General features: G+C 44.3%; 2 protein-coding genes across 5 annotated transcripts in view; both read right to left on the bottom strand.

The window, feature by feature from the left end:
• The window catches only part of LOC135260617 (carcinoembryonic antigen-related cell adhesion molecule 3-like), a 139,243-nt gene extending 138,405 nt beyond the window's left edge, over window positions 1-838 (bottom strand). Inside the window, exon 1 of the mRNA XM_064345991.1 lies at window positions 820-838. The gene's annotated coding sequence lies outside the window, so the exon portion shown is untranslated. The remainder of the gene's footprint in view (window positions 1-819) is intronic.
• Window positions 1-26,091, bottom strand: part of LOC135260618 (carcinoembryonic antigen-related cell adhesion molecule 3-like) — a 39,904-nt gene extending 13,813 nt beyond the window's left edge. Inside the window, exons 1-4 of one of the 4 annotated variants that reach the window (XR_010331680.1) lie at window positions 25,592-25,719; window positions 25,039-25,293; window positions 24,255-24,378; window positions 9,969-10,344 (exon numbers count right to left, since the gene is read on the bottom strand). Coding sequence is in view for 1 of the 4 variants with exons in the window: in XM_064346000.1 (XP_064202070.1) it covers window positions 25,592-25,928 (337 nt within the window). In the remaining 3 variants the exon portion in view is untranslated. Of the gene's footprint in view, window positions 1-9,968; window positions 10,345-22,991; window positions 23,585-24,254; window positions 24,379-25,038; window positions 25,294-25,591 lie in introns of those variants that run through there. The other 3 variants (XR_010331679.1, XR_010331681.1, XM_064346000.1) reach the window with 3 other exon arrangements.
• Between the last annotated feature and the right edge of the window lie 641 nt (window positions 26,092-26,732).

Here is a 26,732-nt window from a genome sequence, read left to right as displayed (position 1 = left end):
CTGCTCAGACCCTAGAGTCTTTTAAGTCCCTGCTGAAGACCCACCTCTTCTCGTTGGCATTCAATTTCAGTTGAGCTTGTCACCTTGTTTTTATCTTCGATATAATTATTTTATTACCATGTTTATTATTTCCTTTTATTCTCATTTTTATCTTTTGTATTCGTTTTTGGTATTTTAAGTCTGTTCAAGCACTTTGTTCAACTGTGGTTGTTGTAAATGTGCTATATAAATAAACTTTGACTTGACTTGACTTGACAATCCAAGCTCTCTGAATACTGCACTATTTAAACGACTTTCAATAAAATAAAATAAAAACATTTGAATCCTGTGTTGTGTGGCCCATCCCCAGCTGTGGCCCAAAATGGCTGCATAAACCGTTTATGCAAGCAGCTGACTCTGGTCACGGGATGCACAAACACTGAGTAAGTACTGGAGCAGCCTGTTGAGCTCCTGGATCTGACCGAATTTCCGAATGTCCCATAACTTCAACAAGAGCATCAAGCTCAGCACCAACAATTCCTTCTGGAGGCAAACATAGTTCACTGGCATGAGAGATCAGAAAAAAAATGCTGATGTATGTTTACAAAGTATAAAATGCCTGCCTAGTAAAAGTGCCTATAGATGGAAATCAAAAGGATGTAAGCAAATGTTGCTTTGCATGTGAAAAAAATGACAAATAAGTTTGAACCACACAAAATAAGAGGCAAGTGGCCTATTATATACACACATATTTCAAATAGATGTGTTTGAAGTGTACTGTACCTGACAAGAGCAGTGTGGACACCAACAGGAGGAGCATTTTAAGTCTTAGAGAGAGACAGCTAGTGATCTGTGGAACTTCCTCAGTAGCAGAGCTAGAATGTAATGTGTGTGTGTGTGTGAGTATGTGTGTGTTTGCGTGTGTGTGGTGAGGGATTTTAAAATGGGAGGCTATGCTGGTGGTTGGAATATTTGCTTCTTCTTTTTTAGCCCACAAACTTCAAACAGGAAGTGTGTTTCAGTTACAGGCTGCAGTGGCTGCACTGTGGCTGATGAACAAGTGCTTCGTATACAACTACTATGTACAATCATGTATTATACATTTGATTTTGTGACACTGCATGACCAGTAATTTATTAAAAATGGACCATCGCACTCTCCTGACTTGTAGTTATGAATAGATAGTTGGTGCGCATACCCAACTCTCATTACTCTTCAATCACACAATATAGCTGCAAGCAGCAATTAAGCGAGGCAAGCACAAATATCCACCATGAAAACATAGTATAATATATACTTATATATATACACTTCAAGCCCCAAATGATTATAATGATATTGATAACTGTTCTGTCCCTGTATCTGTCTGTCTGTAGGGTCTGGGTGTGGTGCACAGTAATATAAGCACAGTAGAAACCATGTATTACACAGTCACCACTGCAAACCCAGAGTGCCACCCAGAGGTGAACACAGTCTATGACATGTTGGGACTAGCAGGAGATCCTCCAACATAACCTGAGTCCGTATATGCCACTGTGAATAAGGGTGCATCTTAACCCTTAGAAGAGCAGGTTTTTTGGAATGCTTTGTTTTCAATGTTTTTCGAAGTTCTAAGTGTTCGAAAACTCCACTGTTTTCACTTAAAGGCAGAGATTGTTACATCGGCATTAGAATGGTCGGTTAAGAACATTCTAGTCACATATTTGCAATCTTACACCGTAAATTGTGATCACAAATGTTACACCCTTCCGCGTCAGGTGGGGGCGCTGGCCGTTTGGAGGCCTGTTTTCTTGTTTCAGATAATTGGAAGCACCTGTGGTGGTGCCCATAAAAGGAAGCCTGGAGTCGGCTTCTCAGGAGGGGTCTTGATTTTGTCCTCGCCGTTGGACCACGACCGTGTCTGGATTTCACCTTATGTTGTGTAGTTATTTTGTCATTACGAATGGTGTTCTAATAATAAAAAGTATTGGGAAACATTGGTGTCGGCATCGCTTATGTTTGCGGGTCTGAAGAGCAACCGTAACATAATTGTGGGCTCGTCCGGGATTTGCTGATCCGGTAGGTATTCTCTAACTTACCTCGTTTGAGCACAGTTTTGTTAGTTTTGGAAGTTTTTCGCGTTTGTGGGGTGCGGCAGTAGAGTTGACTGTGTGTTATTGATCTGCTGCTGTTATTTTATTGCACCGCCTTGTGGAGTAGCTATAGCTACTATCTTGCAGTTTTCGGTCTCCGAACATTGTCACTGTCCTTGTCTGTTTAGTGTTAACGATGGCTTCGGTCATAGATGATTTTATTGCGGAACCCTCCGTGAAACTGCTCGAGCTGTATACAAAAGATCAGCTGTTAAAAATCGCAGAGCATTATTTAATAGAAATTCCCAGCAAGCGATATAAAGAGAACGTTAAAATTATCTTGAAAGCCACCTTGATTGATCGTGACATACTAAAAGAGAAATCTGAGGAACAACCCCTTTCTCCTAAGCCCTGTTTCCACCAAAATTACCCGGAACTTTCAGTCCCAGGAACTATTTTACCAGGAACTAAAAGGTTCCTTCAGCTAATGGTTGTCTGCGTTTCCACCGGGGTCTAAAGTCCCGCGAAGATTAGGCAAATTAGCCCACTGACGTATGAAAAAGCGACGTTGTCGTCGGTCCATCTGTCATATGATTTCTTCTGTAACCCCATACTACCACCGAAGTAGCCTACATTATTTTCTAATAACCGGGACAGCCCGGAGGGGTGTATTCCACGTATATACAACGGGTTACCAACAACTATATATGGTTACTTTTGTATTTATTGATTTTTATCAATTTAATCACCTGGAATTGAAATATTCTTTTGCAGCAAAACTGTCGTTGGTAGTTGAACTTGGACCGTTATGCAACAAATAGGATATAACAGACCAATAGTCAGATTGTAACTGTTTTATATATCCTCTCAAACACATTCATTATGTTTTTATGCGAACATTCGCTTTCATGTCTTGACATCCGAAGCGACAGAATGCATTCACATTTCCAAAATAACTGGCAACAACAGCAGAAAACATGCACACGTTGTAAACAATTTGCTGTTTGATTACTTTCTCATCGTCAATTCCATATAGGCTAATCGCAAAATGACAAGAATAGAACGAAAACTTGGACTTGCGTGAAGATTTAAATTAGTGGTACAGCCACCGTTCGTTTTCCTTCGAAGTTACTGCTAGCCGAGCAGCGAAGTGTGCCCTCCAGATGCGAACCATGCACCATAAATTAGTCCATAGTCTTCCTGGTCTTTTTGTGGAATTGAAGAATGGCAGAGTAAAATTACGGCAGTCTGAAAAAGCTAAAGGTACGATTACTAGAATTAACCTGTTATTTTACCCTGACAAAAAGTGCGGAAGGTGATTTCCAGTTTGCTTGTACTGTATCACCAATGTTAATTACGCAGAACTACCGCATACCTCACATAACTGTATCAAACGTTTTGAGTCAATTACAACAGGCTAACAAAGAAAATCCGGAAGAAAATATTCAGCAACCGAATTAATCCGTTTGAATGTTTTAGTACGTAATATGCTGTCCCAGCACGAATGCTTAGCATTTTATAAAACAAATACTAAATCAAGAAAAGAGCAGAAGAGCACACGTTATAATTCCAAGACGTTGGCAGGCTATAACCAAAAGTAGGCTACTGCGCCGCATAACATACAAGTTTGATTTGAAGTTATTATGAAAATAAATCGGGTTGCGCCTACATACTTTTAAACATGGCGCCTGAAAATAGACACAAAAAAAATGCTACGAGTACTCGACCAATCAGAAATGTTCAGCGCTGCAAGCTCCCCCCAAAAGGTTCCTGTACTTTCGGAAAGTACTACCCCCCGAGCAGGAACGTTTTGGGGGGTAAAACAAAGCCCCCAGAAATAAATTTAGACCCTAGTTCCTGCGGTGGAAACGCACTGAGTTCCTCCAAAGGTTATAGTTCCTGCGGTGGAAACGCGGCTCTAGTCTCCCTTCAGGTGACTCAAGAGACAACCCTGCGAATTAGAGAAGCTGAGTTGGCAAATGCTTTAGAATTAAAAAAAAAAAAAAAAAAAAAAAAAAAACAGGAGATTGAATTAAAAACGTTGGAGATGCAGGCCCAGGAAAGGGAAAGAGCCGCTAAGGATGCGGCTGCACGCGACAAAGCTCTTTATGAGCTCGAGTTAAGGAAACTGGAGCTGCAGGCTAAAGAGAAGGAACTTATGGCCACGATTGAGTTAAAGAAATTAGAATCTGGCAATGTGGTTTCTCCACCTCCCTCTCCGGCTACTAGCTTTGATATTAGCCGACATCTGCGTTTAATGCCACCTTTTAATGAAAAAGATGCTGACCAATTCTTTACGCTGTTTGAACGTGTAGCCATGACTCTGAAATGGCCTGACGCCGGAAGAACCCTCATGCGGTTGTTCACTGGAAAAGCGCAGGAGGTATATTCCTCCCTCACGCCAGATCAGAGCCTCGAATATCCGACAGTAAAGGCTGCCATTCTTAAAGCGTATGAGTTGGTGCCAGAGGCGTATCGCCAAAAGTTTAGAAAACTTAACATACGTTTGATTATCTCCTTTCTTTATGTTTGCTCGAGAATCTATGTCTTTATTTGATCGCTGGTGTGTTTCCACTAAAGTTAGCACATTTGAAGATTTGCGTAATCTTATGGTGTTGGAGGATTTTAAAAACTCTGTGCCTGAACGCATTGCTACATATATTAATGAACACAAAGTGAGTACACCTGCGGCAGCTGCCGTACTAGCCGATGAGTTTGTTTTGACGCACCGAGGGGTGTTTGGGGATCACCGATATCGCAGTGATGCACCGCCCGGAAATGGCAGGTATGTTTACGATCCCTCGGCAAACAGGTTAAGCGACGGTAATCCTGTTGGCAGGCGTTTCGAGACCCGACATTGTAATTTTTGTAAGATGCGTGGACATGTGGTGGCGAACTGTTCAATTTTAAAGGCTCAGTCCCATGTAAAACCCGCAGCTTTGGTTGCTCCGTTGCGATCGCGGAGGCTGGCTGTGGCGTTTCCTTGGAGAAGTTTAACGTCTCAGGAACATGGGGATATTTGTGATTACGCCCCGTTTCTTACGAATGGTTCCGTATCTTTACCAGGTACGGCAGAGATGAGATCGGTTAAGATACTTCGAGACGCTGGGGCAGCACAGTCTTTTCTCCTTGAGGGTATTTTACCCCTTTCAGCTGAGGCTTCTACTGGGAGCAGTGTACTGGTTCGGGGTTTTGGAATGCGCTTTGTGGAGGTGCCTTTGCACCGCATTAATATTACTTCGGACCTAGTGTCTGGAACCGTGGTGGTAGGAGTGTGTCCCTCATTGCCTGTAGAGGGAGTCACCTTCCTGATGGGAAATGAGTTGGCAGGGGGTGCGGGTATGGAAAGGGGTGGAAAGGCCCCTCGAGGTCGTTACTGTGCCGTGCCCGTCCAGGGAGCCAGATCTGTGTACCCAGAGGTTCCCTGGGGTTTTCCCCGCCTGTGCCGTCACTCGAGCAATGAGTCGCCGTGATAATTCGCCCTCTGTTTCCCGGGTGCCTAAGCCTGAACCACCCTGCTGCTTAGATCTGAGTGAAACTTTTATGGCTAATCCTGAGAAGTGTATTCCACTCCAGGTTTTCCCGACAGCCAAAGCCAAAGAGGACGTTGTCTCTGAGGAGATGCCCTTGAGTGGGGTGTGTGACTTGCCAGTTTCCCGAGAGGAAATGGTGGCAGCTCAGACAGCTGATTGTGCTCCGTCTGTCCTTTTCGAGCAGGTTATCCCTGATAGTGAGCTGGATTCTGTGTCCCAGGGTTACTTCACTAAAGAGGGTGTGTTAATGAGAAAATGGAGGCCCAGTAGCATGTCTGCTGAGCGTGTTGTAGTCTATCAGGTAGTTATTCCCTCGCCTTACAGGCAGCAGATTTTGAGTGTCTCCCATGATGGTATAGCTGGACATTTAGGAGTAAATAAAACATACAATTGTGTTCTTCGCCAGTTTTTCTGGCTGGGATTGAAAACAGATGTAGTGCAGTATTGTAAAACTTGTCACGTTTGCCAGCTCACTGGTAAACCTAATAAAATCATTCCACCTGCGCTGTTGTTTCCGATCCCCGTAATTGGCGAACCGTTCAAACATCTTATTGTTGATTGTTGGCCCGCTTCCTTGGTCCAAAGCTGGAAACACGTATTTGCTCACTATGATGTGCCAAGCTACACGATATCCAGAGGCTGTGCCGTTGCGTACGATTACGGCTAAAGCCGTTTTGAAAGCTCTGACCAAGTTTATAACAGTTTTTGCCATTCCCAAAGTGGTTCAGAGACCAGGGAACCAATTTTATGTCCTGTGTTTTCGCCCAAGTTTTTCGGCAGCTCAGAATAAAGCACAACGTGTCTACTGCCTGTCACGCTGAAAGCCAGGGCGCCCTCGAACGCTTCCATCAAACATTGAAGTCTATGCTACGTGCGTACTGCCATGAGCTGGAGAAGGATTGGGAGGAGGGACTCCCCTGGTTGCTTATGGCTGCCTGTGAGGTGTCACAGGAAAGCACAGGTTTTAGTCCTACTGAATTGGTGTTTGGACACCAAGTTAGAGCCCCCCTTGGGCTGATTAGAGATCAGTGGCTTCCAGAAACGCCTCCGGCTAACCTGTTGAGCTACGTGAATTATTTTCGCCTTTGGTTGTATAGGGCGTGTGCGTTGGCTAAGAAAAACCTAGAAGGCTTACAGAGAATGAAGGGTTGGTTCGATCAGAAGGCTAAAGTCCGCCACTTTGATCCTGGAGATAAAGTCTTGGCATTGCTGCCCATTCTTGGTTCGGCCTTACAGGCTAGGTTTAGTGGACCTTACGTTGTGGAGCAGAGGGTTTCAGACCTGAACTATTTGATTAACACTCCGGACAGGAAAAAGCGTGTTCAACTGTGCCATATTAACATGCTGAAGCCGTATTATGCTCGCCCTTCCGAGCCGTTGTCAGCCGGGCTGAATGCTGAGAAGGCTTCCTTATCTGTCCCTGTTAAGCCTGTAGCCTTGTCCTCTGTGCTGAACTCCTCTGATCCTCCTGCATTTGCTAGCTCCATGGCTGACCACCCTTCTCAGCCTCCGTGGGTGGTAGATGCAGGGGAATATGAAGTAGTGCCAGCTGAGGAGGTATTTAGGGGTAGGTTAAATAATTCACAGTTCCTTAGGAACCTTGAAACACAGTTTTTGCATTTGACCAGTTCCAAACAGTCTGACCTTGTCTGTTTAAGTCTCATCTATCTCTCTTTCCTGATATTCCTTCTCGAACTACGCTTGTGGAGCATGATATTGATGTGGGTGAAGCAAGGCCTATTAAGCAGCATTTTTACCGTGTATCTCCAGGAAAAAATGAACATCTACTTAAAGACTTGAATTATATGCTTGAAAATAACTGCGCAGCCCAGTTTTTCTAGCTGGTCTAGCCCATGCTTGCTAATTGGGAAGCCGGATGGCTCGTATAGGTTTTGTACAGATTATCGTAAAGTTAATGCTGTAACAAAAGCTGACTGCTACCCTCTCTCGAGAATGGAGGACTGCATAGACCAGGTTGGTTCGGCACAATTTGTCAGTAAATTTGACCTCCTCAAGGGTTACTGGCAAGTCCCGTTGACCCAGAGAGTGAAAGAGGTTTCTGCGTTTGTAACCCCACAGGGTTTATACTCTTATTCCGTCATGGCTTTTGGTATGCGTAACGCCCCCGCAACTTTTCAGCGGTTAATGAACTGCGTGCCGTCTGGTCTCGAGGGGTGTGCTGCATATCTAGATGACGTCATTGTGTTCAGTGACACTTGGCCTCAATCTGGCGCAGATCAGAGCCTTGTTTGCTCGTCTAGTAGATGCAAACCTTACTGTTAACCTGGCTAAATGTGAGTTCGGACAAGCCACGGTCACATACCTTGGCAAGGTGGTTGGCCGTGGTGAGGTCCGGCCCGTGCGCGCCAAAGTCGAGGCTATTGACCGTTTTCCTGCTCCGACTAGTAAGAAGGAAGTGATGAGATTTTTGGGAATGACTGGTTATTGTGGGTTTTGCCCAAATTTCTCTGCTGTAGTCGCCCCCTTGACTGACCTCCTCGGGGATAAGGTCCCGTTTCATTGGTCCCTCGCTTGTCAGATCGCTTTTGAAAATGTGAAAGCCCTTTTATGTAATGCTCCCGTTTTGTCAGCCCCTCATTTTGACAAGCCGTTTAAGCTCGCCATTGATGCTAGCGACGTAGGTGCCGGTGCAGTCTTGTTACAGGAGGATGAGCTGACCATCGATCACCCGGTGTGTTTCTTTTCCCGTAAATTCAATAAACACCAACGCCAGTACTCCACCATTGAGAAGGAGACTTTAGCTCTTGTCTGGGCAGTGCAACATTTCGATGTCTGTCGGCTCCGTTAATCACCCTGTGCTGGTGTTTACGGACCATAACCCGTTAGTTTATTTACATCAGATGCAAAACAAAAACCAGCGCCTCATGCGCTGGAGCCTGTTTTTGCAGGGGCATCACCTGGAGATTCGGCACATTCGTGGGAAGGACAACGTGGTAGCAGATGCGCTGTCCCACGGATGTGCCGAGTCTAGGGATGCGTCTTGACGCGTTGATCACGTGGCTTGTTGACGGGCCGCCGTCAGTTGTGGCGTTTCTCTCTCTGTTCGTCTCCCCTCGTTCTCTTTCTGTCCTCAAGTTGCAGTGGCATGGCAGAAGAGGTTCAACGCTGGGAGTCAAAGTGGGAAGTCTCGTCTGTCGATGCTTGGAGTTGGTATTTATGATTTGGTATTCGTTTGTTTGAATTTCTGTTTTGGGGACTGGTGTCCCCAGCTGGTGGGGGGGGGGTGTTACGCCCCTCCGCGTCAGGTGGGGGCGCTGGCCGTTTGGAGGCCTGTGTTTTCTTGTTTCATATAATTGTAAGCACCTGTGGCGGTGCCCATAAAAGGAAGCCTGGAGTCGGCTTCTCAGGAGGGGGCTTTATTTTCTCCTCGCTGTTGGACCACGGCCGTGTCTGGATTTCACCTTATGTTGTATAGTTATTTTGTCATTACGTTTGGTGTTCTAATAAAAAGTATTGGTTATTATTGGGAAACCTTGGTGTCGGCATCGCTTATGTTTGTGGGTGTGGAGAGCAACCGTAACAACAGACCATGTGGTGGAGATTGCGGTAGCAGACCGGGGTGCCGTGTCTCTTTCTCCGCGTGGTTTTTAAGCCAATGAGGGGCTCTTTTCGAGGAAGGCGGGGCCCAACGCCCAGTGTGTATCTCACCTACAGGACGGGGCGGCCCTGATTTTAATTTTACGGTTAAAAGTTGAAAAAAGTCTGTTTTAATCTGTACAAATTGTGACTCACCAAAGTTTAAAAAAAAAAAATGTATTTCCTCTTCGTTATTTCATAAAAAATATGTATTACATGCCATATGCACCTAATGTGAAATTCAAAAATTCCTAATTATTGCATTATTCAATTTCTTTCACCCTGAAATATTAATAAACTGTATTAAAACTGAGGATTTTATGGTTGGAGAAAAGCAAACAGGTTTTTTTTCAAACTACACAATCACTTGATCATTTAAAAAAAGCTTCTGCTACTAGCCTGGGTCATCAGGAAACATTCAGGCCACACCTGTTCCTGCTTCATGGATTTTTCAGTCCTAAAGAACTTAAAGGCTTCGTTGAGTGAATACAAAACAATTTAAGTCTGCGTTGACTGAATTGCATATGCCCTTAAAATGGATACCTGTGTTTGATTGAATATAGGGGTTAATCACAAAAACTGCAGTCTGGTTTAGTGGAACTACACATGTATAAAACTTATTCAGTATTTAATCAATATTTATTGCATGATGTTGAGTCTAAACTTAATGTCATTTCATTTGAATTATATTTGGTTTGTGTTTTTTTTTTTACCATTAAAATACAATTTCATGTTTTTCTTTAATTGAATGCTCATTAAGGTTTCATTTGAGCAAAAGTGTGACTACTTTAGATTCAAAAAACTTTATTTTTCATCAGATGGAAAATCATCTTTGGCTCGAGTGGATGAAAAGCTCATAATCCAAAAACACATAAAAACCCAAAAGCACATGAAGACTTTAGCTCACAAATACAAAAAACATAAAAGTTTGAAACAAAAAACTTAAAAAATACAGTTAAGATCTCATAGTAGCTAACAAAGCATTGCAATAAATCACAGCAAAGCATGCACACATACATACACGCACACGTACGCAACACACACACATGCACGCACTCACACTTAGGCCTACATACACACATGCACACACACAGTTATTTCAGATAATTAATATCTCCTCCCCTCTGACAAATTTATTCTTCTCTCTCAGTCCTCACTGATCTCTGAAAAAAACAACATAAATAATTAAATTAAACTCCAGAATTGCATCGAAAATTCACACAAACAATACAGCGTGCATTAGAGTGTGTGAGTGAGGGGTAAAATGTGTAAATGAGCAGAAGAGTGTGTGATAGTGTGTGTGAGTGTGTGATACAGTGTGTGAGTGTGTGGTGGAGGGTGTGAGTGTAAGGTGGAGTGTGTGAGTGTGTGGTAGTGTGTGTGAGTATGGGGTACAGTGTGTGAGTGCGTGGTGGAGAGTGTGAGTGTGTGGTAGTGTGTGTGAGTATGGGGTACAGTGTGTGAGTGCGTGGTGGAGAGTGTGAGTGTGTGGTAGTGTGTGTGAGTATGGGGTACAGTGTGTGAGTGTGTGGAGGAGGGTGTGAGTGTGTGGTAGTGTGTGTGAGTATGGGGTACAGTGTGAGTGTGTGGTAGTGTGTGTGAGTATGGGGTACAGTGTGAGTGTGTGGTAATGTGTGTGAATGTGTGGTGGAGTGTGTGAGTGTGAAGTCAAGTGTGTGGTAGAGTGTTTGAGTGTGTGGCTCTTGCCACAGGGTGTGTGTGAAGCGCCTAGTGCAGTAGTGTAACGTAGAAGTTCTTGTAGTTAGTGCATGCCGCTTTCTGCTTGCTACTCTCTGCTTACAGCTGCCGCCGCTGGCTAGCCCCCTTCAAGGGGGTGAAAAGAGGAGCCGAGTGCGTATGTCTCCCCTGCTGCCAGTACAGAGCCTCTCCACCACCAAGACTCCTGCAGTGCCTCCTCCTGGGCACACATGGTAACTGGGCATCTTGGGGTCCCAGGCTAAACTGCAGGTAATCTCGAAGCAGCAATGGGCCCCAGAGACGCGGCGTGCAGGCCCACCACCATGTGGACACGCCCTGACGCCCGCCAACCATTGCCCCAACTATGGGTAAATAGCCCCACTGCCTTGTGGGTAAGCCTACTGCGGCAAGGCTAAGGGAGCACACTCTGGCAGAAAAGCAAGGCTCTGGCGGTGCGCAATAGGCGGGCCTTAACATACCAAGGACCCGGCAGCCTCCTGCAGCCAAGATGGGGGACTGGTTGTCCTGGGTCCACCCACGCCACCAGGCTTACCTCATCATGGCGAAGATAGTGCTACTGGGGATAGCGCACCCCCTATGGCACTTTAAAAACTTCTTTGCGCAGGTATCCACCTCTGACCACTGGGAAAAAGTACCTGGACCTTACATCAGGTTGAAGTCTGGCGGCGATGGGGTGTCTGGTGAGCAGGTACGAATGGACTGGGAGCTCCTAGCTAGAACCCTGCACGTCAGCAGCACAGGGTATATGGTCGCTAACAGCTGGGACGGAGTGGAAGCTGTTTTCGGCAGTCCCCTGTGCGATTGAGCAGCCCTATTTAGGGACCGCACTGCTCACCCCAACTGGGGAAGGGCCTAGAAAAGGTGGCCTAAAAACTGCCCACTCAACCCACGCCTGGATGGGATACCGCACCTATCGGGTCATTCCACTTCCGCGGTCGAAATAAAAATAAAAATAAGAAATCATACAACCTGAAATTGGCAACATGGAACGTAAGGACTCTCCTGGACTCGTATGGCAGCTCTGATAGACCCCATAGGAGAACAGCCTTGGTTGCTGCCGAGTTGAGTCGCTATAACATCGACATTGCTGCTCTGAGTGAGACCAGGCTCCTGGATGTCAGCTCTCTAACAGAGGAAGGGATGGGCTACACATTCTTCTGGAAGGGTTACCCCCCAGGAGGACAACATCTGCACGGTGTGGGACTGGCCATCAAGAATACACTACTACCAAGCCTCACTGAAAAACCTGTTGGCATTGGTGAAAGACTAATGACCCTTCGTATCCCCCTGGTCAAGAATCGCTTCGCCACACTTCTTAGTGCTTATGCACCAACCCTGCCATCCGAGAGTGAGGCCAAGGATTGCTTCTACCAGTCACTGGACGAGGCTCTTCGCCGGATCCCCAAGAGGGACAAGATCTTCTTGCTTGGGGATTTTAACGCCCGAGTGGGACAGAACAGCAGGATATGGAGTGGAGTGCTTGGCAGACATAGTATTGGCCAGGCCAATGCAAATGGCATGAGATTACTTACTCTCTGCTCTGAGCACAACCTGACCATAACCAACACCATCTTCCAGCAGAAGACTAAATATAAGACATCATGGATGCACCCTCGCTCCAAACACTGGCACCTGATTGACTAAGTCATAGTGAGACACAGTGACATCAGAGATGTTCTCATCACTCGTGCCATGAGAGGTGCAGAATGCTGGACAGACCGTATGATTGTGACCAAGGTCCACATGAAAGTGCGCCCCCCCTTGTGGCTGGGAGGGCCTAACAGGAGGCAGCTAGACTGCACCCGCCTGGGAAACATTGATGCAAGAAATGAGTTCTGTCGCTCCCTGGCTGAGAAACTAAGGGAGATGGAGTTCTCCTTGAGTTCAGAGAACACCATGGATCAGATTTGGACCTCTATCAGCTCGGCTCTCTATGAGGCAGCAACCCAAACCATCGGCTATAAGAACAAGAACCACCAAGACTGGTTTGGCGATAACTCGGATACCATCCATAACTTGCTGAACATGCACAAAGCACACCGGGCAACCCTAAACAACCCCTCATCCAGCATCACCTGGCAGCAATGGCAGAGAGCTCGACAGGAAGTGCAAAGGACTATTCGGACCGTACAGAACAAGTGGTGCGCAAAAAAGGCACAGAAAATCCAGTCATTTAAATGACATGCACAATTTTTACAATGCTGTCAAAACCATCTACGGCCCAATAAATCGCTGCATCACTCCCCTGAAAACAGCAGATGGTCTAACAGTCTTGAAGGACCAGAATAGTATCCTCTTGAGGTGGGCTGAACATTTTGATACCCTTCTTAATCAGGACTCTGATGCAGACCCCACCATTCTGGACGAACTGCCTAAACTTCCTCCCATTCACAACCTCAGCCAGCCCCCAACCTTCCTGGAGGACCTATCAGCTATCCGTTCCCTCAGAAACAACAAGTCCCCTGGTAATGACAAGATCCCTGCTGAGCTGCTAAAGCAGGGAAGGTACCTCTGTACAAGAACTCTTCACCAATACATCACCAAGGCCTGGGCTGATGAGAACATCCCACAACAATGGAGAGACGCCAATATTGTCACCATTTACAAGAACAAGGGTGACAAGGCCGTCTGTGGCAACAGTAGGGGTATATCACTCCTTGCTGTTGCTGGTAAGGTCCTGGCTAAGGTGATGCTTCAGAGGCTGGTCAACAACATCACAGAGTCAATGCTGCCTGAATCACAGTGCGGGTTTAGGAAGAACAGGAGCACGGTCGACATGATTTTCACAGCCCGACAGCTTCAGGAAAAGTGCCGGGAACAACACGAGGACCTGTTTATGGCCTTTGTCGACCTCTCCAAAGCCTTTGACACTGTCCAGAGAGAACTTTTGTGGGACGTCCTCCTCAGGTTTGGCTGCCCCAACAAATTTGTCAACATCCTCCGCCAGTTTCACGATGGAATGACTGCTCGGGTGACCATAGGAGGACAAGAGTCTGCCCCTTTCCCTGTACATACAGGGGTCAGGCAGGGGTGTGTGCTTTAACATCTTCCTCCTATGTGTCACCCAGCTTCTCCACAAGGAGATTGAAGACAGCAGCGGTGTGGCAGTGGAATTCAGGCTAGATGGCAACCTCTTCAATATTAGGAGGCTCCAAGCAACCACCAAACTGCCTAGAGAAAGGGTACTTGAGCTGCAGTATGCAGATGACTGTGCTCTTGTGTCTCACACTCCACAAGACCTCCAGTCTGTCCTTGCGGCGGTAGTGAGAGCATACAGCAGGATGGCACTGACCGTCAACACCACCAAAACGGAAGTTGTCTGCCAATGGAGTGCCACCATCCCACCCACACCACCAGCCTTCACTGTTGCTGATGAACAACTGTCAGTAGTTCCATCGTTCAAATATCTGGGGAGTATTCTCTCTGAAGACAGCAGCATTGACAATGAGGTCCAGAGCCGAATTAAACAAGCATCAGCTGCCTTTGGGAGACTCCGGCGCTGGGTCTTTCAAAACAAGAACCTACATCTCCGCACGAAGGTCTGCGTCTACCAAGCCATCTGCATCACCACCCTCCTTTACAGCTGCGAAGCTTGGGTAACTTACAGCTGCCACATCAAGTCCCTGGAGCACTTCCACATATGCTGCCTTCAGCGCATCCTGGGAATTACCTGGCGTGATCGTGTGCCTCACACTGAAATACTCAGAGAGACCAACTGCAGAAGTATTGAGGCTATGATCACCCAGAACCAGCTACGATGGCTGGGGTATGTGGTAAGGATGCCCCCAAATCGGCTGCCTCGCAGAGTGCTATATGGCCAGCTACACCATGGATGACGCTCAGCAGGAGGGCAGAGGAAGCGCTACAAGGACCAGCTGAAGACTGCGTTAAGGAAGTGCAAAATCAGACCAGAGGACCTGGAGGATGTTGCTGCTGACCGTAACAACTGGTGGCAGCTGTGCCTGGATGGGATCTGCATGCTGGAGGAGGAAAGGACAGCCAGGAGACAGCAAAGGAGACTCAGGAGGAACACGCCCATGGTTGCTGCTACCACTACCACCACATATATATGTCCTACCTGCAATAGGACTTGTGGGTCCAAGATAGGACTATTCAGCCATCAGAGAGTTCACCGATAAAAGACAGAAGTGGACGTCATCATCAGATTCGATGGACAACCAAGAGTGTGGTGGAGGGTGTGAGTATGTGTTAGTGTGTGTGAGTATGGGGTACAGTGTGTGAGTGTTAGGTAGAGTGAGTGAGTGTGTGGTAAAGTGTGTGAGTATGTGTAAGTGTGTGTGAGTGTGTGGTAGAGTGAATGAGTATGTGTAAGTGTGTGTGAGTGTGTGGTAGAGTGTGTGGGCGAGGGGTAGAGTGTGTGAGTGTATGAGTATGTGTAAGTGTGTGTGAGTGTGTGGTAGAGTGAGTGAGTATGTGTAAGTGTGTGTGAATGTGTGAGTATGTGTAAGTGTGTGTGAGTGTGTGGTAGAGTGAGTGAGTATGTGTAAGTGTGTGTGAGTATGTGAGTATGTGTAAGTGTGTGTGAGTGTGTGGTAGAGTGAGTGAGTATGTGTAAGTGTGTGGTAGAGTGTGTGGGCGAGGGGTAGAGTGTGTGAGTGTGTGGTGGAGTGAGTGAGTGAACGGTACAGTGTAAGTTAGAGTGTGTGAGTGTCAAGTAGAGTGAGTGTGAGGTAGTGTGTGACACAGTGGTAAAGTGTGTGAGTGTGTGGTAGAGCATGTGCGTGTGTGGTAGAGTGTGTGAGGCGTAGAGTGTGAGTGAGGGGTAGAGTATGTGAGTTTGTTTGGATGCTTTTTTAAGAGGTCACTGAGTGTGTCAGATTCAAGCTCACTGCTGATGAGAGGTGTAAACACAGGAATGACCATGACTGACCTGCAGCACCTCTCTCTGGTATTAACTGCGATGACAGCCGAAACCATGGCAACCAGACCCAGGGAGAACAGCACTGACTTTAGCGCACACAGCGAGAGGCCAGGAGATGGTGTGACTGGAGGACCTACAGGAAATAAAGAACATCACACAGGGCCCCACAGAGACAACTAGTCTTACACACAAACACGCATACATACACCAAAACACACACACACACACACACACACACACACACACGTGTATTTGTGCATACACACATTCAAACATACACACACACCTACACACACTGTCACATGCTCATGCACACACTCATATCATACACTCTCAAACACTTGTACACACAAATACATTCATATACACTCACCACAAACAACACACACACACACACACACACGCTCACAAGCAGGAAAAGTTACAAGGAATGAACACCAGAACAATATCTCATGGCAAACACTACTGCCTGCAGCCTTAAATGTATATAAACAACTGACAGAATCACAGATGCCTGACAAACATATGAACATGTCAGACAGAAATAAAGACACGATACCCACAGACTTTCAGACTTTATCCACATACTGTTCTAGACATTACCCTCAAACAGACTTGCAGGTTTTATCCACAGACAGACAGACTTACAGACGTGCTTTGTGGATCGCGTCTTTGTGCCGACCTGGTTACTGCTGGTGCAGTAGATGGCCTCTTTGGTTGCCGTGACAGTGATCTTGACTTCTGTTGACAAGGTTGTATTTGCTACCTGTGTGCAGTGGGCGTGGTCACAGGTGTAGCTGGCCCTGGTGTCGTTAGCAGAGCAGTTCACTGACACCTTACAGAACCCTCCAGCAGAGGAGAGTAAAGCCACTCCCACCTCGGGTGTGGGCGGGGCCTCTGTAAAACAACAACCAATCCACCGGGCCAAAGATGTGACACATTGCACCATAGTCTCATAATAATCTCTTACATCAAATTCTACAATAATTATCCCACATATTCAAAGTGTTTCATAACTCTTAGAAACCACATCATATGACATAATCTCATGATAATCTCAGAAGTCACATTTATCTACAGAATTACACCATTATTTAAATCTGTTCCACACCCATATCTTTTCTGCACCCTTATGATTGCATTGTACACAGAGACTGTAAAACAGTGTGTTATTTCTACCCTGAACTGTGAGCCTGTACGAAGCAACTTCTGTCAGCTGTCCTCCATCATCACTTATCTCTGCTATGTAGATCCCACTGTCTCTCTCCTGCACGTTCTTCAGCAGCAGAGAGAAGTTCTTTTCATCAAATTCTACCCTGGAATGATTTACGTAATTTTCCAGATATTCAATCTCGAGAATGAAATCCACTAGACTTTTATAATTAGAAGTCCATGAAATGGTACGACATTGCAGTTTTTCATATCCCTGCACATCCAGACGAACAGAGCCTCCCTTACGCACAAACAGAGACTCCTCAGCTCTGGAAACTGGAATGAACAGAGACAATTTTCATTTTAAAACTTTAAAACAAAATATGTCCTGCAGATATACTGTATAGCACACATTATATCATCAAATACAAGCAGTCTTACATGGTATTATTGCACATTTATAAAATGTAAAATGTTTTCTTTGATTAAATCCAATACACTTACAGGGTACTTTTACACATCAACATCTTTCAACAGCATTCAAAGTTAAACGGCATTCAAGTTAAGAACAAACTCAGCTGTTCAAAATGAACTTGGCAAACTTTCCATCTATAAATGCAGGGCTGTCATGACATGACATCATGAACCAAGGGGTGGGGGGTGGGGGGGTGTGGGGGGGATGGGGATTGTTGTCGGTGTGGTCACAGACCAGGGCATCGGCGCAAGAGCAAAAGCATCAAAACAGCAATCTGAGCCCTCTGAATACCGCAAAATGTCCATCTCAGTGCAGGGCTGTCATGGGCAGTGTTGTCATGACATGACATCATGAACCAAGGGGTGGGGGGCGGGGGGCGGGGGGCGGGTCACGGGATGCAGAAACACTGAGTAAGTACTGGAGCAGCCTGTTGAGCTCCTGGAGCTGACCGAATTTCAGAATGTCCCCATAACTTCAACAAGAGGATTAAGCCCAGCACAAAAAATTCCTACTCATGTATGTTTACAAAGTATAAAATGTCTACCTAGTAAAAGTGTCTATAGACGGAAAACAAAAGGATGTAAGCAAATGTTGCTTTGCAGGTGAAAAAGATGACAAAGAGGTTTGAACCACACAAAATAAGAGGCAAGAGGCCTATTATGTACACACATATTTCAAATAGATGTGTTTGAAGTGCACTGTACCTGAGAAGAGCAGTATGGACACCAACAGGACAAGCATTTTCAGTCTGAAAGAGAGAGACAGCTAGTGATCTGTGGAACTTCCTCAGTAGCAGTTAGAATGTAATGTGTGTGTGTGAGTATGTGTGTGTTTGTGTGTGTGTGGTGAGTGATCTTAAAATGGGAGGCTATATATATGGAATATATATATATATATTTTTTTTTTTACCCACAAGCTTCAAACAGGAAGTGTGTTTTAGTTACAGGCTGCAGTGGCTGCACCGTGGCTGATGAACTTCTCTTGTTCACATTTCAGTGTCTGTGCTAAGATGTCATCACAGTATCACAGAGCTGAGAATGACCATTAAAGACTTCATATGCAAACTCCACACTTAAAAAAGACAGTGAGCTTAAATGTGCTATAAAACCATTCAAGATATTTTACATTTCTACTTATCAACTTCAATCTACTTGTTAATGCACCATGAAAATATCCAATGTGAATTTCAATACTTTCATAATAATCTCATAAATGTTATCATGTAATATCATAATAATCCCATACATGCCAAATTTTATTGTGTAATGATCTCAGGAATCACATCATACAACATAATGTCATAATGACATAAGAGATCACAGAATGACACCATTATATAAATGCATTAGGGCCGATCTGATCTGTTCTACACCCAGAGATGGGCAAACATACATCAAAATGTATCTTGTTACAAAATACAAAATACCCCTCAACTAAATGTATCAAAATTAAATACAAAATACTGGAGCCAGAAAATGTATCAAGATAAAATACATCTATTTTGTATTTTCAAAATACAGGAAAATACATTAGTAACATTGGGTATTCTGAATTTGTTTAAAATGGCAGAACATTCAGATTTTTATAATGTACACAAGGCTCCGGTGAGAGTTTGAACCATACAGGAAGGAAGAACAGGAAGTAGAATGCTACTGTATATGCATATGCCTGTACTGTGTATGTACGTACTTTACCCAGGCATAAACACACTTGCACACATATCCACGCGTGCACACGAGAACACTCACACCATTTTCACACAGTATATCCCCAAAATTCCAGACAAATTTCACTTTACTGTTCAACCTTTCTTCTTGGACTTGAAATGAAGAAATCACTAGAAATAACAAACGCAGGTCTAAGTTCAGAGTGCTGGCGCACATGGGTGTGGCGAACTCTTTTTTGGTAATTTGGTGACCAGAGGCCCAAGCGCATCCATGGCGCAGCATGGGGCAGGGTTGGAGTGGGAGGAATACATTATTAGCAGGTGTGTCCTGGCTGCCTTCAATCATGGCCAATCAACCGGCGTGGCGCACAGGCGCGGCGTATTGTCAATTCGTAATTGCTGAAGATGCGCCAGACCAGCTCCGCCAGGCAAACTTTACGTAGGAAGAAACTGACATACTTGTCCGGGAGGTTCAGACTCACAATGACCGAATATATGGTACTGCAAGTCGGCCTCCACGGGTTGATGATGTTAAATTGGCTTGGGAAGAGGTAACGAGTATTATAAATGCCTCCTCCTCTTCCTTCCTCTGCCTTTGATTCACATCAAATTCAATAGACAAGAGTCAAGCTTATTTTTTCATGATTAACTGATTCAGAAGGTTGCATTCAGTAGTCTTGTTTTAATTAATTATGTAAGCGGGATGAAATATGTAGGACATCCACCAAACCTGTCTGGGGGATTTTTGGATAGGTCTACGTTCACGTGCACCCCCGCCCACTAAAGTCACAAAAAAAGCTCAAGATCACCAGCGCTGCGCTTAGACGTGGTTTGAGCGGGCGGAGACGCAGGCGTGATTTTACGCCAAAACAGACACCAAAATTGTACTGCGCTGGCGTATCCGTATCGACACACCCCCAGCTACGCCATCCCACCCGTCTCGGCGCAGAAGGGTTCATGTCGAGCCACGAAATTAGCAAATGGGCGCAAGCGGGGAAAAATCACATTGCGCCCTGCCAAATTGCAAATACACCAGCGTGTCCGCTTGGACCAGACTAGTGCCGGTACGAAAATAGATCCCATTGACTCTGGTTGAAGTAAAAGTACTCATAAAAATAACTACTTGAGTAAGAGTAAAAAAAGGTATCTCGTAAAAAACCACTCAAGTAGTGAGTAACTTCAGCAGAATCGCAGAAATGCCATTATCACAGTTGACATGGTGATACAGCATAACAGAGCATAACTACTAATGACTCACGACTAATGTTGTTCCAGGGAAGCTAGCCACTATTAGTTTTAAGTGGCTCTCATCAACTGAGCAACAACTAAGTTAGGGAGTGCAAAGAATTAGATGGTCAGACATCTCTTGATAAGGTTATCATGAACATAAAATGTGTACAAGCTCCCAATCCCCCTCTTCCCATTAGCTACCCAACTGACAAGCTAACTTGCTAACCACTAGCTATGCACCAGCCTACAGGGCTCCAGACTAACTTTTTACATTGGTGGCACTGGTGTGCCTAACTTTTTCATTTGCACCAGCACATAATTTAAGTGCACCCAAAAAAATTGCAGCTCATTCGTGTCACTACAATCAGCAAAATTTATCTACACAAAATGCAGGAACTTGTCAGGGTTCTGTGGTTTGTCTGCGTTTCCCCTTTTGGGCCGCAAGATGGCGGCACTTCAGTTTTCAGTTCTGTTCATTTGCCCCGTTTAATTGTATTATTGTTTTCAATTACTCAATTATTGTTTTTTGGTTGTCTCGTTTTCCCTTCCCTCTCTGTGGCCTGATTGTGCATTGTGCCCTCCTGTGTCTCATCAGTGTCTTGTCTATTTAAGTTTGACATAGTGACATAGCTCAGGAGGTAAGACTGATTATCTGGCAGTCGGAGGGTTGCCGGTTCAAACCCCGCCCCGGGCATGTTGAAGTGTCCTTGAGCAAGGCACCTAACCCCCAACTGCTCTGGCGAATGAGAGGCATCAATTGTAAAGCGCTATATAAATGCAGTCCATTTACCATTCTTTCTTCCCTGACTCAGGTGCTGGGTCTTTGCGTGTGCTTTTCTGATTGTGTTTCAGTATGCGCTCCCTTGTGTACTTGTGACTCTGTGTTTTGTCCTGAGTGTTTTCTATCCTGCCCGTGTTCTGGTTTCGCATTGTTTTGGATTTCTGGATTTTCTTTGTTTTGCGTTTAAGAACTTTGTTTTGACTTTTTGAGACTTGCCCTGCGTGGCCTTGTTTTTGTTCCTATTAAAAGTTAAAATTCTCGGTTTGTATTTCCCCTTTTGGGGAAATGAACTCAGCTGTTCAAAAGGAACCTGGCAAACTTTCCATCTATAAATGCAGGGCAGTGCTGTCATGACATGATGTCAGGACACAAGGGGTGGGGGTGGGGGTGGGGGTGGGCGGGGGATGTGTCAGTGTGGTCACAGGCCAGGGAATCAGAGCATGAGTAATGGCATCAAAATAGCTATCCATGCCCTCTGAATACTGCACAATTTAAACGCCTTGCAATAAAATAAAAACATTTGAAAACTGAGTTGTGTGGCCCATCTGTGGTTGTGGCCCAAAATGGCCAAAATTTAAAATGGGAGGCTATGCTGTATGTTGGAATATTTGCCTCTCTTTTTTTTTAGCCCACAAGCTTCAAACAGGAAGTGTGTTTCAGTTACAGGCAGCAGTGGCTGCACTATCTGTCCCTGTATCTGTCTGTCCGTAGGGTCTGGGTGTGGTGCACAGTAATATAAGCACAGTAGAAACCATGTATGACACAGTCACCACTGCAAACCCAGAGTGCCACCTGGAGGTGAACACAGTCTATGACATGTTGGGACTAGCAGGAGATCCTCCAACATAACCTGAGTCCATATATGCCACCGTGAATAAGGGTGCATCTTAACCCTTAGAAGAGCAGGCTCTTTGGAATGCTTTGTTTTTAAAGTTTTTCAAAGTTCTAAGTGTTTGAAAACTCCACTGTTTTCACTTAAAGGCAGCGATTGTTACATCGGCATTAGAATGGTAGGTTAAGAACATTCTAGTCACATATTTGCAATCTCACACCTTAAATTGTGATCACAGACCATGTGGTGGAGGTTGCGGTAGCAGACTGGGGTGCCATGTCTCTTTCTCCGCGTGGTTTTTAAGCCAATGAGGGGCTCTTTTCGAGGAAGGCGGGGCCCAACGCCCAGTGGGTATCTCGCCTACAGGACGGGGCGGCCCTGATTTTAATTTTACTGTTAAAAGTTGAAAAAAGTCTGTTTTAATCTGTACAAATTATGTGACTCAACAAAGTTTTTAAAAATTTATTTCCTCTTCGTTATTTCATAAAAATTATTTATTACATGCCATATGCCCCTAATGTGAAAGTAAAAAATTCCTAATTATTGCATTATTCAGTTTCTTTCATCCTGAAATATTAATGAACTGTATTAAAACTGAGGATTTTATGGTTGGAGAAAAGCAAACAGGTTTTTTTTCAAACTACACAATCACTTGATCATTTAAAAAAAAGCTTCTGCTGCTAGCCTGGGTCATCAGGAAACATTCAGGCCACACCTGTTCCTGTTTCATGGATTTTTCAGTCTTAAAGAACTTAAAGGCTTCGTTGAGTGAATACAAAACCATTTAATTCTGCTTTTACTGAATTGCATATGCCCATTCAATGGGTACCTGTGTTTGATAGAATATAGGGGTTAATCACAAAAACTGCAGTCTGGTTTAGTGGAACTACACTGCCCTAAAACTTATTCAGTATTTAATCAAAATTTATTGCATGATGTTGAACCTAAACTTAATGTCATTTTATTTGAATTATATTTGCTTTGTGTGTTTTTTTTTTTTACCATTAAAATATAATTTCATGTTTTTCTTTAATTGAATGCTCATTAAGGATTCATTTGAGCAAAAGTATGACTACTTTCGATTCAGAAAACTTTATTTTTCATCAGATGGAAAATCATCTTTGGCTCGAGTGGATGAAAAGCTCATAATCCAAAAACACATAAAAATCCAAAAGCACATGAAGAATTTAGCTTACAAATATAAAAAACATAAACGTTTGAAACAAAAAACTTTAAAAATACAGTTAAGATCTCATAGTAGCTAAAAAAGCATTGCAATAAATCACAGCAAAGCTTGAACAAACTAGTCCATTATCAGTTCACCCCCAATATGACTGTGTGCTTGGGTTTTCCCTTCCAAAGGTTGGGGTGGTGCTGGTGAAATATTTTAAATATGTACTGTACTGCGTTGCTAGGATTGCTTGTTTTATATGCATTCATGAGCTTGTAGTTTTTTGATACAAACACACACGCACGCACACATGCACACATACTCACAAGCACACACACACACACATGTACGCACGCACGCACACTTACATACACATACACATGCACACACACACACACACACACACACACACATGCACACACACAGTTATTTCAGATATTAATTCTCTCCTCCCCTCTGACTGATTTATACTTCTCTCTCAGTCCTGATTGATCTCTGAAAAAAAACAACAAAAATAAATAATTTTAACTTCATTACAACATCCAAAATCCACATGAAACAATACAGCGTTTATTACATTACATTACATTACATTACATTACAGGCATTTGGCAGACGCTCTTATCCAGAGCGACGTACAACAAAGTGTATAACCATAACCAGGAACAAGTATGACGAAACCCCTAGAGAGAAGTACCGGTCCAAGTACAGGGAACAACCGCATAGTTCAACCTGGACCCTGGTGGTTAAACTGATTAACACTAACAACGAGAACGGCAACAACGCAATCTATGGAAAAATAAAAATAAATAAAGATACAAGTAGTCGTTAAGACTGGCGCATCATTATTAGAGTGTGTGGAGGGTGTGAGTGTGTGGCAGAGTGTGTGAGTGAGGGGTAGAGTGTGTGAGTGTGTGGTGGAGGGTGTGAGTGTGCGGTAGAATGTGTGAGTGTGTGGTAGAGTGTGTGAGTGTGCGGTAGAGTGTGTGAGTGTGAGGTGGAGTGTGAGAGTGTGTGGTGGAGGGTGTGAGTGTGTGGTAGTGTGTGTGAGTATGGGGTAGAGTGTGTGAGTATGTTTGGATGCTTTTTAAAGAGGTCACTGAGTGTGTCAGATTCAAGCTCACTGCTGATGAGAGATGTAAACACAGGAATGACCATGACTGACCTGCAGCACCTCTCTCTGGCATTAACTGCGATGACAGCCGAAACCATGGCAACCAGACCCAGGGAGAACAGCACTGACTTTAGCGCACACGGTGAGAGGCCAGGAGATGGTGTTACTGGAGCACCTACAGGAAATAAAGAACATCACACAGAACATTACACAGGACCCCACTGAGACAGCTACTGTTACACACAAACACATACGCAAACGAACAAATAAGCACTCACGCACATGCACATATATTCACATAAACACACAGAGCGAGAGGAGATGGTGTTAAAGGACGAATTTAACCTGCACAAAATGACACAGGACCCCACAGAGACAACTAGTCTTACACACAAACACACATGTATACACCAAAACACACACACACACACACACACACGTGTATTTGTGCATACACACATTCAAACACACACACCTACGCACACTGTCACATGCTCATGCACACACTCATTTCATACACTCTCAAACACTTGTACACACAAATACATTCATATACACTCACCACAAACAACACACACACACACACGCTCACAAGCAGGAAAAGTTACAAGGAATGAACACCACAACAATATCTCATGGCGAACACTACTGCCTGCAGCCTTAAATGTATATAAACAACTGACAGAATCACAGATACCTGACAAACATATGAACATGTCAGACAAAAATATAGACACGATACCCACAGACTTTCAGACTTTATCCACATACTCTTCTAGACATTACCCATAAACAGACTTGCAGGTTTTATGCACAGACAGACAGACAGACTTACAGAAGTCCTTTATGGATTCTGATCGCGTCTTTGTGTCGACCCGGTTACTGCTGCTGCAGTGGATGGACCCATTAGTTGCCGTGACGATGATGTTGACTCCTGTCGGAGAGGTTGTATTTGCTACCTGTGTGCAGTGGGCGTGGTCACAGATGTAGCAGGCCCAGGTGTCTTTAGCAGAGCAGTTCACTGACACCATACAGAACCCTCCAGCAGAGGAGAATAACCCCACTCCCACCTCGGGTGTGGGCGGGGCCACTGCAAAACAACAACCAATCCAATGGGCCAAAGATGTGACATATTGCACCATATAGTCTCATAATAATCTCATACATTAAATTGACAATAATAATCCCATATATTCAAATTTAACCATATAATCTTATAATAATCTGAGAAATATCATCAAATGACAATCTCATGATAATGTCAGAAATCAGCATAATGACAGCATTATTTAAATTAATTAGTATTGATGTATTCTCCACCCATATCTTTTCTGGACCCTTATTATTGTATTGTACACAGAAACTGTAAAACAGTGTGTTATTTCTACCTTGAACTGTGAGCCTGTAGGAAGCAACAACTCTGTCCTTTCCTTCAATATCAGTTATCTTTGCTGTGTAGATCCCACTGTCTCTCTCCTGCACGTTCTTCAGCAGCAGAGTGAAGTTCTTTTCAAATTCTGCCCTGTTTTCATAAGATTTAAATAATTTCAGATATTTTTCTTCATAAGTGTATTCTAGTATGGCTGTGGAGATATTGAAACGCCAGGAAAGGGAGAGAAACTGGAGATCTGCATATTCCTGCACACCCAGACGAACAGAGCTTCCCTTACGCACAAACAGAGACTTCTCAGCTCTGGAAACTGGAAATAACAGAGAAATTTTCATTTTAAAACTTTAAAACAAAATATGTCCTGCAGATATACTGTATAGCATACATTATATCATCAAATACAAGCAGTCTTACACGGTATTGTTGCACATTTATAAAAGGTTTTCTTTGATTAAATCCAGTGCACTTACTGGGTACTTTTAAACATCAACATCTTTCAACAGCATTCAAAGTTAAATGGCATTCAAGTTAAAAACAAACTCAGCTGTTCAAAATTAACTTGGCAAACTTTCCATCTACAAATGCAGGGCTGTCATGACATGACATCATGAACCAATGAGTGGGGGGTGGGGGGGGGGGGGGGCGTGGGGGGGATGGGGGATATGTCGGTGTGTTCACAAACCGCGGAATTAGCACAAGAGCAATAGCATCAAAACAGCTATCCTTGAACTTTTGCAGCATCATACTCCAGTTAGAGCACTAAGGTTGGCCAACCATATGCTCTTGGATGTTCCGAGATCCAGGCACAAAAATAGAGGTGACCGAGCCTTTGCACTAGCTGCCCCTAATCTCTGGAACAGCCTACCTTTTCATATAAGAACTGCTCAGACCCTAGAGTCTTCTAAGTCCCTGCTGAAGACCCACCTCTTCTCGTTGGCATTCAATTTCAGTTGAGCTTGTCACCTTGTTTTTATCTTCAGTGTAATTCTTTTATTACCATGTTTATTGTTTCTTTTTATTCTAATTTTTTAATTACTTTTATATTCGTTTTTGTTTTTTTAAGTCTGTTCAAGCACTTTGTTCAACTGTGGTTGTTGCAAATGTGCTATATAAATAAACTTCGACTTGACTTGACTTGA

Source organism: Anguilla rostrata, chromosome 8, assembly GCF_018555375.3.
Source record: "Anguilla rostrata isolate EN2019 chromosome 8, ASM1855537v3, whole genome shotgun sequence".
NCBI lineage: Eukaryota > Metazoa > Chordata > Actinopteri > Anguilliformes > Anguillidae > Anguilla > Anguilla rostrata.
This window is presented reverse-complemented; position numbering and strand designations above follow the sequence as displayed.